Here is a 20,520-nt window from a genome sequence, read left to right on the forward strand (position 1 = left end):
CGGGCGTGTAACCGTGAAGCAAAATTAACAGTTAAGCCAGTCAAATAGTAACGATGCCGAATTAAGACTGGCTTGTTGGAATTGTAATGGTTGGTATGTGACACGACAAAACGATGATAGTAGGGAATTACGAGAAAGTATTTTAACTGCATTAAACTACGATATAGTTGGACTTTGCGAAAGTCACTTGAGAAATGATCAGACTATTAATTTGGAAGGTTATCATTGTATTGGAAACAATGGAAAACAAATTTCGAACAACGCATGGCGTGGTAGTGGAGGTATTGGTTTTTTAATTAAAAACTCGCTATATGACAGTTTTGAAGTAAACATTCTAGACGATAGTAGAGATGACATTTTATGGATTTATTTAAAAAACAAAGATGACCCAGAGCTAACTTTATATTTATGCGTGTGTTATCTACAACCCGAGCGATCGAGTAGAGGTAAAATTGCTCAAGAATTCTATGACTGTCTTTTATCTCAGATGTATCTTTATAGTACAGGTTGTCCGATTTTCATTTGCGGTGATTTCAATGAACGAGTTGGAAATCTCCAAGATTTTAATGATTCATTAGACTATTTGCCAAAACGTATTCCTATTGACGAAACAAGAAACGCATTTGGTGACTATTTGCTAGACTTCTTGAAGGACTCTAACTGCTGTATGCTAAACGGACGTGGTGATTACTCGAAAGACAATTTTACGTTTGTTTCACCCATCGGGAAATCAGTAGTTGACTATATGATTGTCCCATATACAGTACTTCCGAATGTTTGTAACTTTGAAGTAAAACTGATTTCGTCTCTGATAATTGAAAATGGTGTTCAACTTTCGACGAATACACGATTACCGGATCACTCTATACTTACCTGTTCATTTAGAATCTCAGAATATGATCAACTCAACAAGAACATATTAGATACAACCGAAAACGTCACTGATACTACGAATATAAAATATCAATCAACACGTAAATATAATGTTTCAAAGACTTATTTACCAGTGAACGATGCATGCGATGTCTCGAAAATGTTATCGACTCTTTACTCGATATCCGCAATATTGACGATAGAATTAACACTATATACGAATCATTCATTGAAGCTATTCATCATGAAATGGACAACAAGGTTGACTACAAAGACTATACACCAAGTTCGAACAACGTAAACGACGAAATGCTAAACCATACTGGAACAATGATTTACGAGACTTATTGATAGAAACAAAGCTGAGAAAAAATACCTACAATTTAAAAGAGACAGACGGATTAAAAATGAACTGAAAAACACGTTTAAAATAAAGAGAAGACAATTTGATAAACGTCTACGACAAGAAGAACGTAAATATGTGGCTCAAAGACTTGATAATATTAAAACGTTTAACCAGAAGAACCCGAAAGAATTTTGGCGGGAAGTAAACAAACTTGGACCCGGGAAAGATACAAAAACAATTAATAGCGTGATAATGGGTGACGGTAGTGTTTCTCATAACCCAAACGATATTCTGTCTAGATGGAAACAGGAATACGCGAAACTTTTTTCTGGTGATATTCAGAATGTGGACAATGATTTTTTTGAACAATTAGAACAATTAAACACACAGTTAGAACAAGAATTTGAAAGTTTGAACCATACAAATGAAACGATTGATACTGAACAACAAAGTATAAACGATCCTATATCGATTGAAGATGTTAAACGTGCGGTACATGGTTTAAAGAATGGTAAAGCAGTCGGAGTCGACAATGTTCCAAATGAAATTTTGAAAAGTGACAAACTAACCAACATTCTTCATGAACTATATAATGTTTGTTTTTCACATGGAATAGTACCTGATATGTGGTGCCAAAGTATCATCTGTCCGATTTTAAAGAATGGAAAGGACTACCGTGATCCATTAGGATACAGAGGAATTAGTCTTACGTCAACTGTCGCTAAAGTATTTAGTCAAATAATGAATGAAAGACTTGTTAGATATCTTGAGAACAATAATCTATTGAGTGAAGAGCAAAACGGATTTAGGTGTCTCAGATCATGTCTGGATCATATTTATTCCTTGTGTACAATTTTGCGTAATAGAAAACTAATGAACTGTGATACTTTCTTGTGTTTCGTAGACTTTAGCAAAGCCTTCGACTCGGTCAACCATACTATTTTATGGAATAAACTTTTAAGTTCAGGTATACATGGAAATATGTTCAATACTATCAGATGTCTTTATTCGAAACTGAAAACTGCTGTCCGCTTGTCTCCCGGGATTCTCACCGATTGGTTCTCAGTTGATACAGGAGTACGCCAAGGCGATAATCTTGCTCCTACGCTCTTTGCGTTATTCATTGACTGTTTAGTACCACAAATTAACAATTTATCATGCGGCGTTCAAGTTGGAAAGGATATGATAAGCTGCTTACTTTATGCGGATGATATTGTGTTTATCTCTGATAGTCCATACGGTCTGCAACGCCAACTTGACGTCTTACATGAGTGGACAAAATTAAACTGTTTACATGTGAATATTGATAAAACAAAGATTATGCATGTTCGTAAAACAACAACTGACAGATGTGATTTCTCGTTTATGCTTGGTAATACAGCAATTTACTTCGTTGATAGATATCGCTATCTTGGTTTAACAGTCTCTGAAAATATAGACTACAACATATCTGTAAAAGAACTCCCAGTTGCGGCTAGCAGGGCACTTGGATCATTAACCTCCAAATATCTTCATATGGGTAACATGGACTATGCTACATTCGCAAAGATATACGATAATACTGTCATCCCCGTAATGGACTATGCGTCAGGCGTTTGGGGTTTGAAACGATATGATGTATTAGAAAGACTTCAGTATCGGGCTATTCGTACTTTCTTAGGTGTTGGGAAAACCTCACCGATTCCAGCAATAACGGGTGATATTGGATGGACTCCAGTACACATAAACAATCAGTGTAACGCAATTAGATTGTGGTGTAGACTTATGAACTTACCGGAATCCAGAATTTGTCGAAAAGTGTTTAGTTGGGATGTTGAGATTTCGGCACGATACAAAAATACATGGTTTAATAGTGTTAAAACAATTTTGAACAATAGTGGTCTGGCAAATTTACTTAATCATACAGACAATCAAGACTTGATATCGACAAAGTACATTATTGACTCAGTAAAGACTACACTTATAGACAATTTCAAAATCGAGTGGAATACAAAAGTTCAAGACATGCCAAAACTTAGAACATATAAGCTATTTAAGACCGATTTTAGTACTGAAGCGTATGTGAAAAACTGTTTATCGAGGAAACAGCGATCAGTTATTGCCAGAATACGATGCGGGACACTATCATTAGAAGTGGAACAAGGCCGCTATCGCAATATTCCGTTAGACCGTAGATTCTGCAAAGTGTGTAACTCTAACCTCATTGAAGACGAAAACCACCTCCTACTTTTGTGCTCTGGTTACGCAATTAGGCGAAATGAACTTATACAACAACTGTCTTCCATAAATTTTGACTCTCCTTTAGATGCGCTAAAAAAACTGCTGACGAATAATTCCAAAATTGTTGCAAACTATATCATAGACTGTTTAGATATACGACGTGGTGTTATATAAAAACTTGCTTATTCAAACTTATTTCACCTATAACAAATGACGTTAAATTTATAGAACCCTCATTTTCTACTTAACTTAATGTGTACATATGACAGTGCTTCGTAAGCCTATCTGGCTGGCTAAAAATATATCTGTAATCTATGTATTTGAACATGAAAAATTCAGGTTGCACTTTAATAAATTATTTATTCATTCGTTCATATACACATACACATAAAACTACAACTCAAGAAACAAGAAAAACTGTAAACAAAGCTCACTTGGTGATACCCCCACTTTCATCCATTAAATTAAATAGGATACAATAAGTGATTTAAACATTAAGATGGAAAATAAAACAGGAGTGTACAATGGTATCATGTAATAAAGAATATGTGAAAGTTTCATTAAATTTAGAGGTTATGCGCATAAGAAGATCACCCCTTTCCCCCGGTCAACAAGTACTGAAGTCAACAGTTTACACCAGGAAATACCAAAAGTTATTCAGATGGTAAAACATGATAGAGGGTGAGAAATGAAATTGTGTAGTACTGAGTCTGTCACTTTAATCATACTGAGGGAATTGCGGATTAACAGAGTATTCCCCTATGGACGACATATGACATAGTACATAATTTGCAGCAGGAAACCTAAAAGCATTCAGATAGGGAAACAAAGTGCATTTGTAGGAGGTGCACAATAGCGTAATGAATTGAAAAATCAGTAAAAGTTTCATCAAATTCCATTCAGCAGTTTCATAAGAGTTTAGAACAGGTGACGACGAACAGACGGACACCATAATCACTATATACCATCCGCTTTTCAAGCGGGGTATAATAACCCATACTTGTTTTAAGGAGGTAGAGCTAGGGTAAGGGACACAACTCTTCAAAATATCAATGGAACGTTTGTATTCAGCATTTTACATCAATCACTTGTAAGCATCTATGTAATTTGGGTTGATTTTATTCTGCTTCAAATGAAAGCTTGAAAGGCTTTGGTGAAATTAATTATGGTACAAACATATCACTGATTTCAAGAGTTAAGTCCCTTACCCTAGGTCTATCTCCTTAAATATTTATCAGTAGATTTTTTTTTAGATTTTCGATATTAAGGTTAATAACAGAAGTTAACAAACAAATAATAAAACTAGATTCTATAGTTGCAATTAAAGTTGATGGTTTATGGAATAAGTTCAATTTTGTTTAAGTTAGTAGTATATACAAAACATGTAATCCTTTCACAGTAGTGGTACACAATGGAACAACCTCTTTCATTACTTTAGCTGTTTAACAAATAAAAATTAATGTTTGTCTTATTTTCATAGCCAAATAAGAGCGTAATTTTGATACACTATTTTTCATACCATGCATGGCTTGCTCGTATCTGCAGCATTTTTTATTTAAAGGTTTAAGAATTGTTTACGTAGAAAAAATAATATACACTACCATTATTTCTTCCTGATATGTTGTACAATGTATTGTCCAAACGAAAATCCCTCCAGAAAGACTCTGGTCTGTCAACAGTAGTTGTTTCATCACTAAACAAAATAAGTAAGTTTGTTATTACAATGTCCTGCATTTTTAATGTATCTCTTTTTTTCTGGATGTGAGTCTTGTTTTTTTTCGCAAAATCAGTGGAAATACTTTAACAAGGGGATTAGCAGATAGCACTGATAAGATAAACTGCTCAAAGGATGACAAATCTGTATAAATATTATCAAATTCAAACAATCTACTGCCCCACGTGCAGCAAGGCAGTTACGACCAACTAGGCGTAAAACTCAACCGACGAAAACCCGTACGCAACCTACCTATTATCCAGTGAGCATGATGATACAAAAGTTTTATTCCTGAACAAGACATTTAGTGTATTTCTTACAAACTAAGCAGCAGTCTTTATAGGATATGGAGGGTGATTCACTTTTAAAAAAAAAAGTTACAGACCACATTAGCAGTCATAGTTATTTTAGGTCGCTTCATTGCATAGATTGTGTATGCAATTGGGACTTAGGAAGATTTATCGATCTAGATTTGGTTTGATTTGGTTGATTTTAGTGTGATATATAAATGTAAGGTTTCTAAAAAAAATCTGATTACAAAAAGTACCATCGTTATGTAAAATATGGCTTATGTCAACAGGAAAGGCGTCATGTGTTGAATGGGGTTCCTAGACCATGAATCACCTCTACCATAGGCAGTCTGAATTTTATATGGCCTGGTACTTAATATGTACATTATGATTAGGCTATTTGTTATTTAACTTTTCTGAGTTCACTTTTTTCTCGAAATTATATGTTACTAATGTTAAAAATAATGTACAAAATTATTTACTGTGATACATGTACAAATGCGATCACTTCTAACCTGTCTTCGATCCTGTCAGGATTCGCTGTCATAGAACAGCTCTAAACTGTCAGAAACTGTTCTGACCCGCGAAACACCTTGTCAGGATCTGTCAGGGCTCTGTCATGGGTCCTGACACCCTCCTGTCAGGAACTGTTCTAAGTAGAACAGATATGTGTATTAGAAGAGTTCCTGACAGATTCTGACAGTCATTAGCTCGAGAATACTTCCCTGACTGAATTACATACAGTACATGTACGTGATTCCAAAAAAAAATGCGTAGCACCCGAGTCCCGAATCGTACGACGGGAAGGAAGCCTTGCTATGTTTAAACTTGATTTTTTTTTCTATTTTTTACCCGACTTTTATGTATGGCATGCAGTACCAACAAACATTATTGCCTGCCGTACCTGTTACGCCCCTGACTTTAAAGATATTAGACTGAATTCTTTTGGTTGCAGATCTATAGACATCGGTAAGATACAGAGTAACTATTTATATTGACAATTTCAGACAGTTTATACAGAAATTTTAGACCTTTATGGAACTTCAAAGTGTTCACACTCATACACTTTGAAAGAATATGACATTTTTGAAGAATTTTGACTTATAAATATTTATACCTTTTTGAAGAATTATGACTGAAATATATAAGTCGCAGTCAATCTTGAACTTCGTGAGAATTACCAAACATCTGAAAGTTATGGGTTACCACTTTTACACTTAAAACGGAACCAAAGACCTTCAATTTTATAATTAAATAATTTAATTTAATTAATATGTCGCAGTGGAATCCATCCCACAAACTATTCTAGAAAAATATGGCCACTGCTATAAGAAAATGAGCCGTCCAACTTTTAATATTTTATTAAATTCTGAAAAACAATAATCATCAATTGTAAATAAATACAATTCATTAATAACACATAGATCTAAGTAGAAAATACTATATTTTCTCCAGGAACAATACCTGAAATCTATGCTCAAAATATTCGGAACTTCGATTCAAAAGTATAAATGTACTTTACTAAACTTTCTATTATAAAATGTAAAATCTTTATCTAACTTTACTTCGCGTGAAATTATCCGTAAATTTATCCAAAATGTTGCTGATAAAACTTTATTCGAATTACTATAAAATATCATGAATTAGAACAATAATTTTTACATAGCTAGTAATTTATCTTTAACTGAGAATAAATAAATGCTTTTGAAAATACTTCAAAATATTAACGATACCTGAAAAGTAGCGGCATTAACCAAACTACCATATTTGTGATACTGAATCTGGACTATATAAACATAATCCAGTAGTAATATTTCTTTAAATAGTACACATACTAGTGCAAGCATACCGTGCACGTGATAATGCAACAAGTTAAACGCGCGAAGCGTAAACGTAGTAAATAACTGTCATATATAGTATAGTATAGTCCGTTCCGTATATCTGTCCATGAATGAAAAGGTCTCCAGTACTATAGTGTTGTCCAGATATATATGATTTACGACCATGAATGATTATATGAATAATGTGCATGAATGAAATGGTTAAACAAACTCTATGAACATGACTCCACAAACCAGACACACACAACACATAAGATAACTATATAGACTAAATACCCGGTGACAAATATCACATGTGTATGACAGAATGTAAAAAAATATACATGTAAACAATGATGATTTTTGAACGATGATCGAGTGACTGGACCGTGATCAACGAAAATTTGAACGAGTAATTTTGGGATAATGATCATGACGAGCTCTATATACAATGTAAATGATATATATAATTGAAAATTCAAAGTAAATTTTGAAATTAAGATTTTTTTCCTAATCGGATTAGGTTATTTAGATTAGTCACTCAGTTTCATTTGTTAATCGCGAAATTCCTGTTCTAAATAATTACGTCACACAGAATAGAAAGATTTAGTGTCAGGAACTGTCCAGGGGTATAACAGTTTAAAACAGCTTTTCGTATTTTCTTTGTCACGACCCAGGACAATTTCTGTCAGGATCTGTCAGGGAATAGGGTAAAACGTGTCCTGACCCAGGACAGCCTCTGTCAGACCCTGTCAGGATCTGTCAGGATTTCTGTTCTAACTGCTGTCATAGAACAGTTTTCCTCACAGATTTTAAGAGAGGTTAGTAGTGATCGCATCTGTATGTGGTCTTATAGCCTTCTATTTATCAATACTACATTTTACTTTGCAAACAAATTGTTCATTTTCCTTTTGTTTGAAATTTTTACACACTAAGAGTAATTATGGTAGCATGTATTTTGGATGGTTCTATTTTCCAAGTCTTTTTTATACAATCACAATAGAAAACTACTAGACAGTATATGTTACTTGCTTGGTCCGAGTCGGTCTCCGAGTATGCAGCAATAAGGCACTTTGATTAGAATAAATACTGATAATAATTTTGGCTACGTTTCCCACCTATATTCACTACAATTTGTCTAAAATGTATGATAAGATCGAATCAACCTTATTATATGGTTGGTTAAACTCTAAATAGGTCTAAATCCAGGCTCTGTATGTGTCATTTTTAGTAATAAACATTTGTTTTAACACATACATTATGGATGGAAGAATTGGACAAGTAACTAATCCGCCTGGTGAACCGCATTCATAATCTGAAAAATCAATAAAACTAGTAATGTTACACATCGGTTATGGATGTAAAAATGAGACTCGTGGTAACATATTGTATTGATTTAAAGTTAGTCATTTTTATTTGTACTGCACACTTGGTCTGACAAAGCATCATTTTAACTTATTGTACGTGACAAACGCAAATTAAAACCTTCGTTTGGTTAGGATAAATAATTAAAGGTTGAAATTAAATTAAAATTTTCAACTGCGTAGATTATGTCCTTCTTAAAATGTTCATACCTGGTGTCAGTCTTTTCACGTTGTTTGGACACTTCTTCAAATAACACGTACAATCTTCAAGATTTGGTTCACAGTAACAGGTATTTTTTGGTTTGTATAGGAAGTCATATCCTCTCGTATAGTCACAGCGACAGAACCGGTCTTTGTAAGTAGTTCCGTTATTATGGATCACTTGGCCTTCTCCATTACACTGTGATTTCTGGTAAACACATTCATTGAAGTCGGACGACCAGTATGGTTTTGGTTGGTAACGGCTTTTAGGGCAACTTCTTGAATTTAATCGCCCTTCTAAATATACGTAACTACCTTGATTTGAAAAAAAAATGTAATAGCTTTGACAATCGATATTCGATTAGATGCACCATGCAACCAAGACCAAGAAGTCAAACGTCATAGAGAAAGATTATAGTTATTGAACGGTTAATGCAAAGTACATTGCACATGACCAACATTAGGCCATGTGAGCTGTTGCCATAGCTTAGCGTCCGTCATGGTTGTTGTCTGTAAATAACTCTTCAAATATCTTCTCTGAAACTACTTTATAGGTATTAATGAGTAGGCATGAGTGTTCCGTAGGTTATCCTGCACAAAAATTGCGTTGGGACTTTAGATAAGTGGTAAATATGACTCTCGTGTCTATTTATAGAACATATATGAGTAAAGCCGCTAATTTCAAGGTATAACTAAAAAGAACTAGTGAAAGAGGAACATAAATACAACACTCCTTCTTGGACCTGAAAACTTCAACAGAAGTCGAGTTAGAATTATTGCCCTTGATAGGCAAAGACGTTGAAAAGCGTGGGCATGACTTTTATGCAGTGTTCAGTCGATATCTTGAAAGTCATGTTAGATAAAGAGATTATTCGATGAAATGGTTCTTATTATAAGGATCCTGTAAGTACATTTTGTATCGATTGGATCGAAGTCATATGGCGACTCCTCATTATAGTTTTACGATTTAAAAAATGAAAAATCATATTTGTTTAGTCTTCAGCCGCCATATTTTGAAATAATGCCAAATAATAATAAATAAACAAATAATTCCGATTGATGTATGATTCTTCTGATTACATGTAGCACTACAGAAGATTTAACTGACTCCTTGTGAGAAAGATACAGTCATTGAAATGTCAAAATAGCAATTTTTGCGGTTTTTGGCCGATAAAGAACCGTGGCAGATAGAGTAAAGGTTTAAACAGCTGAATTTTATACTTATTCCTGAAATCAACAAGATGTTGCATATGCTACGTCATGATTAGAATACACCCACTCTGTCATTTTAGTCAATCTCATCATGCAAAGGTAATATATCAAATATCTAAGCATTCCCTGTAATAGAAGCTGAAAAATCTGTTAAAAAAATTCAATTACACGCAACCTAAAAAAAATACTAAGTCGATCCTTAAACCAGAAGTAAATAAGTGAGGAACCCAGAAAGGGGACACACGGTGCAAGTCATCATGCAACAGCAATATTCCGAATTTCTAAACATTTCCACCAAAATAAGCTAAAAAAATCAGTTACGAAAATTGCCATTATTAAGTCGATCGGTAAACAGAAAGTAGATAGTGATGAACCTTAAAATGGTAGACACGGTACGAGTCATCATGAAAAAAAACAATATACCAAATATCTAAGCATCCCCTTTCACCTAAGGTAAGACATCTGGTACAAAAAAAAGTGTAACGGGCGGGCGGACGGACGGAGAAAGTGCTTTCGTTTTCAGATTTTTCTCGTCAAGCCAGATACTTACTACGACTTGTACTAAAATGTTAATAAACTAAAATAGATACATGTAATAGTCTTTAATCGTATCCTGTTCGCGTGATGTTTAATTATACAGTAATGATTTGTGATTATATATCCTGAGTCTGAACATTATACATGAATTATCATGGATTCATGAAAAGTTTCACAAAGCTTAAAACTTGTACTGATCTTAGAAGTGCTTAGGCACAAGTCAGAGTATTAAACAGTTAACGGGGAGGGGCTGTCTTTTTTTTTTTTAAGTATGTATTATTTTAATTTTAAAACTCATTTCAACTCATCCTTGGACTGAAATTAAAATGAAGATTATGATGCAATATCCCTTTAAATTTCTCAAAAATGTAGATTTGTTAATGTAAGTTTTAATTCTGGCTGCTGCTAAAAAATATTATCGCACAGGTTTGTTTTTTTTTATTTTCACCAAACCAAAAATTCGTTCTTATTCACCGTGCCTTATTTGGTCCGCACACCAAGTTCTAAATTACTTGGGTTAAAATGCTAGATCATCAAGAAATTAGCGTTAAAAAGACTTACAAAGAAAACCTTATGTAGATTTAATTTTCTCACTAGGTACAGACACAAACATTCTCTAGAAGACTGTCGAGGCTTACCCGAACATCAAGCTACCATTAGACTACAAAGGTTAATAAATATTTATAAAACGGGTAACTTATATGGTACCTGCAGGCTGTTTTAGTGCTGAAAAGCAGTGGATGCTATATATCTTTCGTAATGAGTCAAATAAACAATGATATCTTCTTAATGGGTGGCATCTAAAATATTCTGCAACAAGAGATTCTAAAGGTTGCGGTGGACATTTTCCCAGATTTAAAGCCTCTGACGAATCCATAAGCAAAGCAGCAACCTGAAAGTGAATATGTATATAGTTGGAGTACAGTATTTTTTCTGGTAGGTATAAATGTGCTTGAAAATCACCACGAAAGTGATGAGTGGAGGTATGCACGAGGGGCCCTCCAAACCCAAGATTGTATTACAGTAATTTCTTAGGATTTGTTAACTAGAACAAACAAAACTGTACGTTTATTTAACGAATATGATTAATATTTTCAAGAATCTCAATACAAGAGAGTTGAACTTCCGATCAATCTATATCTTTTGAGAGAAAAACGTATTCACCTATCTCCTTCCAGTATTTTGTATAGTAGGGATAACGTGTTTTTGTTTTACCTTTTGACGCTTATCCTACCGGTACACCTAGTCCATGCTCCTTGTTACAAGTATTACTAGAGTCCTAAGGCTGGTTGCTTATTTACTTCTGTTCTTATGTGGGTGTTACTTTGATTCTGTTAGGTTTTTTGCCGTGTCTATTTTTCTTGGTTCCCTTGCACTCATGGTTTTAAACAATCTGAACTAGTTTGTAGGCTATGATTTGCAGTAAATATGTATTAATCAATTTTAAGTCATGTGCTATCTAAGATCGCCAGTTTGAAAATGTACATAAGATTCTTCGATAAACAGTAATAGGTAAATAATACTTACTAAGCATATTAAACTTGCAGCAGCATGCGTTGTCATTTTGTTAAAAGATAGAACTTTCGGCAACTCTTTTCCTTATTAACTCGTTTTACCCTTCAACACAAACTTCCTACAAAAATAGATGTCGTTGACAAGTGATCGATCAATCATAATGTATTTGTTGCATCCTAGCAGGCAATTCAACGTCGAATCGACGTTGAAAAACATTATTCTTCAACCATTTTCACCGTTGAATCAACATTCAATTTTAGTTTCATATTAAAGTTTCAGTGACATCGAAGCTTTAACTTGTCCCAACGTTGAATTTCAACGTTCTACATTTGTATGAACGTTATCTTGAAGCTCGTATATATACATGTCAACGTTAAGCTATCTCAATCTAATTTCAACATTGAACTTCAAACTACATATCAACGTTGAGCTATCAATATTGTATACACGTAAATAAATCAAGTTTTCTTTTATTTTGAGAAACATTTATCGGTGACGTTTGTTCAGGATGTACACTGTACACTGTGCAGCTTCCTCGAATTTCCGTCCATTATTGGCTACTCCCATCGGAAATGCATTGGGAAAAGTACAGTGTACTATTAGAAAGAATCCCTAAACATATGAACAATATAACTTACGTACCACACAACACGCCATATAGCCTTCAACGAACTGTACAACCGTTACAACATAGTGACAAGGGGACATCTCCAAACTTAAACAGATCAACAAACGAATCGAATCTACAAGATGTTATCAAAGATATTTATGTTAAACTCAAACCCCTCGAACTTTTACCTGCTATGAACGATCGACTTGGAAATCTTGAAAAACTGAACTCAATCATTTTAAAACTGAGATTCAACCTAATAAGGAACACGCTGGCCGAAATGATACAAAAATCAGTCTCCTTGAGTCCGACAATAAACGTTTGATTTCAGAATATGACTATATTCGTTCACCTAACGCTCAACTACAGAGAGAAACGGGAGAAATGTATGAAAAGGTACTTGAGATGCAAACTCGATCTATGGGTGACAATCTCATATTTTCGGATCTACCTGAAGTTGAGCGCGCTGAAACACCGGAACAAAAGGAACAAATTGTTCAACAATTTATGAATGAAAAGTTAGGTTTAGAGGAAAATAACATCCAATTTCATGTTGTACAAAGACTGAGACCTCGTAGAGACAATAAGCCAAAAAGTATAGTGGCGAAATTTGAACGACGAAAAAACCGTAATATTGTCCTACAAAAATCGAGAGAAAAACTTAAAACACTGAGTACATGTATAAAATACAAGAGCAGTACCCTCCCGAAATAGTTTCAAGACGCAAAGAATTATGGCCTGTGTCACCTAAGTAGTATACTATGAGTTTCTCGGGGGAATTAAGGGAGTTAGCCCCAATGCGCATGCACATGACGTCACATCCGTTGGCCGTGGACCGGAAGTGATCGATACGGGAGGGGGACCGGAAGTGGACCTTGGGTGTGACCGGAAGTGGACTTAGATGGGGGACCCATGACCAATAATGGGGACCATTTAGTGTCATTATATTGTATACTATAAACAGGTATGTATAAAAAGGGGTGTATTATGACAAGCGTTGTCTTTCTTTCTCTATGTATTTTTTTAATTTTCATTTTTTTTCATTAACGTTCATTGTTTTTTAATTATTTTTGCTAATTATTTGTTTGTAATTTCATTGTCTTTGTGTAATAATGTCAAATTGAATGGCCACTTTTTGATTTGGAATTATTTGTGTTCAATGGATTGTGTAATTTGAATAGATGTCTCACGGATTAGACAGATGTTTCAAACTTTGCATTTTACCGGTAATTTCAATATCCCGTGTATTGATTTTTAACCGCTTTTTATTGTGCTTTATGAATACATTAAAGGTATAAGGACATGTTCTGTTATGTCTACAACAGGGAAATCAATTTTTATCATTGTTTTTTTCAGTGGTAGTTTGTTTCCTACGCCCTTTTTCGTTTGAGACTTGTGTGGTCGTCTAATTCTTTTCTTTTGTTATTATGAGGAGATTGAACTTTTTACTGCTATAGTATTTTCGATATTAGGGTTAAGGGTTATTGTTAGTGGTAAGGGTTATGGTTAGGTTAGGGTAAGGGTTAGGATTAAGATTATGGTTAAGTGTATGGTTAAGTATAGACTAAGGGTTGAACCTTCAGAATTGCGCAGGGTTACTTGTGTCTATCGCAGGTTTTGTATTGGTTAAGGCTTGGTGTTAGACCTTTGTGTTATGAATGTTATTGTTAAAGTAATAACCATCTAGTGTTAAACCTCATGTCAGACATAGTTAAGGTTAGGATGAGTAGAGGGCAAAATTGTAGGTGATTAGAATCAGTAGAGTAGAGACAAGAGTCGTTAGAGTCGGGTGTAAGTGTCAAGAATCGTCAGAATCGGGAGTATATTAAATCAACGTCCGATATGATGAAGCCCATATATGTAAAATTGCTTAATCTGATTCTAGATAACGGATTTATACCCGAGTCTTGGACCGCAGGAAATATCCAAACTATATACAAAAACAAAGGTGATCCTGGTGACCCTAATGCATATCGAGGGATCACCTTAATTTTAAATTTGGGAAATTATTAACATCTGTTCTGAACATGAGATTTATTAAATTTTCAGATTTTATCGGTCTTATTACAAAATATCAAGTTGGTTTAAGAAGGGTTTTTCAACAGCCGACAATATTGTTTTCACTATATGCGCTCATACAAATTTATTTGGGTCTTGGCAAAAAACTTTATTGTACCTTTACTGATTTTTATAAAAGCGTTCGATACTTTTTTAACATTAGAAATTGATTTTCTAATATTACAAAATGGATTTGTTGTCGGCATTTCGAAGGGAAACAAATTGTGCCCCCTTACTTGCTGACCTATTCCTTCACTCTTATGAGACTGACTTTATAACTGATTTGATCCGAAAGAAAGAATATCATTTAGCTAGATCCTTTAATCTTAGTTCCCGCTATATAGATGACGTATTATCTTTAAAGAATCCTGATTTCGGGGAATTGATACATCACATCTTCCCCAAAGAACTTGAGATAAAGGATACTACAGACGCTGTTGGGTCAGCCTCATATCTTGGCCTACACTTAGAAATCGATGGTAAAGGAAAACTATTGACCAAACTTTACGACAAACGTGATGACTTTTCATTCAGAATTGTCAACTTTCCTTTCATCTGTGGCAACATCCCTTCAGTATGGAGTGTTCATATCACAACTCATACGTTATGCCAGAGCTTGCCGAAACTACACAAACTTTTTGCATCGCGCTAGAACTGTATATACAACGAAAAGCTAAGGGCAGATAATTGTGGTCTCGTACCTGAATTTTGTTTACGTCACATGATATGTGTAAAATATTCCCACCATCCGTGGACAACTGTAATATTTCCGGTATCTGTACAGATTGTTCTGACAGGCCAAAACTGAAATGGATGATGCTAGAGATGCCCTTATAAGGGATAAAAAAATGTAAAGTATTGCGCATGCTCATCTACTAACCCAATGTTAGCACAAAAGGGTCTATTCCATGTACATATCGTATTGACCATGGCTACCATCGCTTCGACAAAAGATAGAGCCATTTAGAGGCTCAAAACGGTATGATCTGCTTTATTCCATTCATTTTCGGCATTGTATATTAAAAAAACAATAACATTAAAAAAATATTGTTAATATGGGGTAGGCATTGCCTAAATCTGCGAGCATCGTGAGCTTTACCATGCATTTATCGGCACGGTCTGTGCGAGACTTGTAAAAATGGTAAAAGACATTACAAAGTGGGGGGGCGGGGTCGACCCGGATGAAATTTTTGCTTCGCAAGTGCAATTTTTTTATTTATATTTAAGATTTACACAGCCATCACTGAAGTCTTAAAGGGTGAACAACGAATCATAATGCACGACAAAGGCCTATATGCTAATTAGATTGGAATTATTAGTTTATAAAGATAATTATGACAAACATATAATTTGGAAACAGAAATATAGGCAAATACATTGAACACTACAAATATACTTTTTGTTGTACTTCTTTGTTCAGCCAAGTTACTATAACAAATTACACTGAGAACCAGAGCAACACTACTGCTTGTTTTCTGAGTCAAAATTGAGAACTACACAATATCCAATTAAATGTCATTTATTGGAATGACGAAATCTAATCAAATTTCTAAAACAGAAGCGAAGAGGATTATGTTTCAGCGTAAGCGGACCCAAATTAGGTTAAAGCGTATAAACTAGTCAGAAATTGAATACATTCATTATATTTTAATTAAAAATTAAAAAAAAAGATATATCCACCACTTTTATTAACACTGAGTAAACAGCAACTTTAATTTTCCCGCCGTGTAGTCATTCTAGAAAACAAATTGGCCGCCATTTTAAAATCTGCGGCAAGACGCTGTCATTTCATCACTGGGAAATGTTCAGTTATTTGCCAAAATTGAAGACACAGTTATTAAAGCAGTAGTTTAATTATAAACCTTTCACTCTTTAGAAGCCCAGAACCAACATATAAGGGCAACATACATTTATGCAATTTTCAACATGCTTATTAGTTTATGAATCAGTCACATCACTTAGGAAGGAAGGGGTTTATCCGGGTGTCGGGTGAGATTTCACCATTAAAGTTTACTTGTTTTTAAGCGAGAGTGGGGAAAAATAGATGTGGTGGTGTCCATCCTTCACGATAAATACGGGGCAAAATGGAAGGATTTTATTATTATTTTTTTTATTTCTTACCAGATATTTACTAGCCTAATTGTAGCTATTTGAAGTATAGATATGCTCAATCGCGATTTTTTTCAATTTTGTCAATTTTTTAGGGGCGGGAAGGGATGAGAATCTACTTATTAATTTTATTTGGCCGAATATTTGTATATATCTACTAGTAGGAAAGGAGCTGCCGTTAGGCAAAAAAGCTTTTGCCTGCACTTAATTTCGCCATTTTTGTTTTAGATAAAATACATCCAGGAGAGGCATGGACCTGCTGGGGGCTTTAAGCGGACCCCCTGCCGTAATTTTGCCTACACTTCAATTTGGCCTCAGTTACGTGCCTGCATTTTATTTTGACAAAATTAAATATTATATTTAAACGAGAAAAACACTGCAGGACAGGATTATTTGGTGACAGCTTGTTGATAGTCTATATTTCAAGAGAGTTCAACTAAACTTTTGACGACTTAAGCAAATGGTAGCCTGGATCCCCTCCTCTCTGGATTTATTGATCGACCCCCCCCCCCCCCACCTTTTTAAAATAAGTTCAACGATTACAATATTGAAAAGATTACATACATAAACAAGGCACGATCATTGTTAAAATGTTAAATGAAGAATTATTATATTCCTTACTTGGACAAATACATGTGTACCATGTGATATATATTTTGCAACTTCCTTTATAGAAGTCCTTGACCTTTCAAAACCACATAACCATATTTTATGGTTACTTTCAATAAACAGATATCCCCATATCTAATTATAGCAACATATAAAGTTTTCCAAAAACATTAATTTTGAAATTACTAACAAAGAGAGATAACTCAAACTTATTTCAAGGAACTTACTGTGGTTTATTCAAAATCAATGAACTAGTCTGTTTCACCAATTCAATTATTTCTGAAAAAAATAAGAAAAAAATACACACTTAAGAAGCATAATTATTTGATTTTAAATTAATAAAATTAAAAAAAAAATACAAACAAAGTATTAGGTCATACTTAATTTTAATTTTCTTAAAACAAATTTCTGTAGAAGTTAAAAACAGACATGTGCATTAAAAAAATTCTTCTTTAAATATATATTGCTTACATTTTAGTTGAAGAGTGCCTTCCAGAAGATCATTATTAAATTCGTCAACCGTGAGTTTATATTTGTCCAAACTTTTATTTTCTTTTCCTCCAGTTTTAGGATTCCAATATATAATCTGTAAAATAGTAATTTAACATGTATTAAGTACTATATTTATAATTATTGAATGCAAAATTAAAAACATAAAATGCAACTGATATAATGTACCAACAAAAGCAATTCTAAAATAACTTAAAATGCTAAACAAAAATTAAAAGCATAAAATACAACTAAAACAATGCTTTAACCAAATCCATTCTGAAAAAAGCACACAAAAGTTTATAATAATGCTCCCCCCATTAGGTTAAAGCAAAATATATAGCTTAGTGTTAATAAATAAGCAAACTTTTAAATAAAGAATAAAGTCTTTAATTCCACATGTATTTATTGTTAAAAGTTTTTATATCTTCAGTAGTTCAAATATTATTGTTGTCACATTTAGTGGCATTAACAACACCAAGGACAGTCATTCTCAAAAGTGTTGAAGGATGAAATGAAGATTCTCTATGATTTAGTGATGTCTTGTGCAACATATGTACCACACAATTGACAATTTTATTCAGATGAAATTCCTGTTTTGATTTGGTCTCATTGTTAACGAAATATGATTCACTTGAAAGCCATGTTTTTACTTTTGTATGTTTGCGTGTAAAATTGGATTCTATAATTCCTACCAAAGCCAAACAGAAAAAAATATTAATTAACAAAAATCATAGAGAAAAAAAGTTTATTACTTGTGAAACTCAAATATTGCAAACATCTTCATTTAATTAATTATTTCAACATTATAACAAACTGGCCATGACTACCTCATAATAATGTTGAAATTAATTTTCAGTTGATATTTTGCAATATTAAAAATTTCAGTCATTATGAAACCTAAAATAGTGCTGTTAGAAAAACAATTATTGAACATCCTAGCAGTCAAACTTATTTGATTATATTTAATTCCTTCAAATTTGGTTTCAATACAAATTATATGAAATATAAGTGAAATTCATATACATACTTCATGTTATGGAAAGGTTTACTTTGACAGAAATGAAAAAAAAACCTTCACTAAAATGTATAGTTGTTAGAATGGTTTGGACCAACATGCACACCATAGAATCAAGGAATGATAGGTTTTTACCCTGAATATCTTCCAAGATTTCAGGTACTGTAGTACTTTTCTGTGGTAAACAATTGGGTTATTTTCCTCATCATCCCATACATGTATGATATATTTTCCTTTATAAAATGTAGGTGGTTTATGTTGGTTTACAGAGTCTGAGGAAGATGGTTTTGATACAGGATGAGCCAATGGTTTTGATGGAGGTTCTATTGATGATGGTGGATAATCTGAAGCTGATGATGAATTGCATAATATTTTTAATGAATGATGTGATGGAACAGGTGGTTGTATCTCCATTAATTCACTTGACTGACAATTGTTATTTATGTTGAGTTCTGAGTTTTCAAGTAAAATTAGCTCTTTTAATTGTTTTACCAATTGGTTTAAATCAGCCCCTTTTCGAAAAATAAGTTTGTCATCGACTTTTTGCTTCTTTTCTGTAAGTAATTTGTTGTTTAACAGCTGAAATTTTGTCCTTTTTATAAGTTAATGTATTCAAAAAATCTTCTACTTCTCTTTTTGACTTCCATTTGCCACCCATTTTTGAAATTGCCTGATGGAGTAAACAAGTTTGGACATTATTTTTTTTTTAATTTGGCTTCTTTTTCCTCAATTCTCTTTTTCGAAATTGAACCCCTCTCTCACTGTAAGGTCAAAAATTCCCTTATATCTTTTTGCCTCCATTTTTCACCATTTCTTCTTGCTGTTTCTATATTTTTTGCTTTGTCATGTTTTGTCTCTAACCAGTCTAAAGTTTTATTATTACGCAGCATAAAACTTTGGCATTTATAGATGTTACATTGATATTGGTGGAAACAGTTTTTTGTCTATCGAGTTGTCCAAACATCCTTTCCATGGTTACGTTAGTTGCAAAGTAGCTTTCACTTTCCTGTAATTTTTTCAGGGTTGGTTGATAATATTTTCCATTTGGTAAAAAATTTGAAAAAAAAATTCCGACATTTTAACAACATAGCTCCAGTAACATCTTTAATGACTTCAAAAACAATTGAGCTGCATTTTTCTTTTAAAAGTGCCATCTGATATACTGGTGTATCATATTTCTCATCATTAAATAAATCATAATCATTGTTCAAAATAATTTCTGGAGTTTTAGTAATTTTTTCCAGTTCTTCAACAAATGTGTTAAATATAGGACCCATTTAAAGTATGGGTAAATCTTTTGATGCTATTGAAAAATAAGGAGCTGTAATTTTAGTATTAATAATCCCCAGTGCCAAAAGAATGGAGTTGATAATATCATTTTCTAGAAGTTGAAGTATGGACTGTTTCAACAAATTTGGTTTTGATCCACATGACTAGCAGGTAATAAAACTTTATCTTCTGCCTCAAGTAATAAACTCCACAAACATTGTTAAAAATACATTAAAACGGTTTCCCTTCAAATTCATTATAGGTAT

General features: G+C 33.5%; 1 protein-coding gene across 7 annotated transcripts in view; it reads right to left on the reverse strand.

The window, feature by feature from the left end:
* The window catches only part of LOC148614726 (uncharacterized), a 40,868-nt gene extending 23,111 nt beyond the window's left edge, over positions 1 to 17,757 (reverse strand). The window contains exons 1-8 of one of the 7 annotated variants that reach the window (XM_088589024.1): positions 17,491 to 17,530; positions 15,462 to 15,564; positions 12,735 to 12,835; positions 12,105 to 12,210; positions 11,286 to 11,469; positions 8,838 to 9,143; positions 8,521 to 8,578; positions 5,041 to 5,132 (exon numbers count right to left, since the gene is read on the reverse strand). In XM_088589024.1, the coding sequence (XP_088445150.1) occupies positions 5,041 to 5,132; positions 8,521 to 8,578; positions 8,838 to 9,143; positions 11,286 to 11,469; positions 12,105 to 12,140 (676 nt within the window). In that variant the 5' untranslated portion in view covers positions 12,141 to 12,210; positions 12,735 to 12,835; positions 15,462 to 15,564; positions 17,491 to 17,530. Of the gene's footprint in view, positions 1 to 5,040; positions 5,133 to 8,520; positions 8,579 to 8,837; positions 9,144 to 11,285; positions 11,470 to 12,104; positions 12,433 to 12,734; positions 12,836 to 15,461; positions 15,565 to 17,433; positions 17,453 to 17,490; positions 17,575 to 17,705 lie in introns of those variants that run through there. The other 6 variants (XM_088589023.1, XM_088589025.1, XM_088589026.1 and 3 more) reach the window with 6 other exon arrangements.
* Between the last annotated feature and the right edge of the window lie 2,763 nt (positions 17,758 to 20,520).

The sequence above is a fragment of the Perna viridis genome, chromosome 6 (assembly GCF_037379345.1).
Source record: "Perna viridis isolate PV_CMFRI_1.1 ecotype Kerala chromosome 6, ASM3737934v1, whole genome shotgun sequence".
NCBI lineage: Eukaryota > Metazoa > Mollusca > Bivalvia > Mytilida > Mytilidae > Perna > Perna viridis.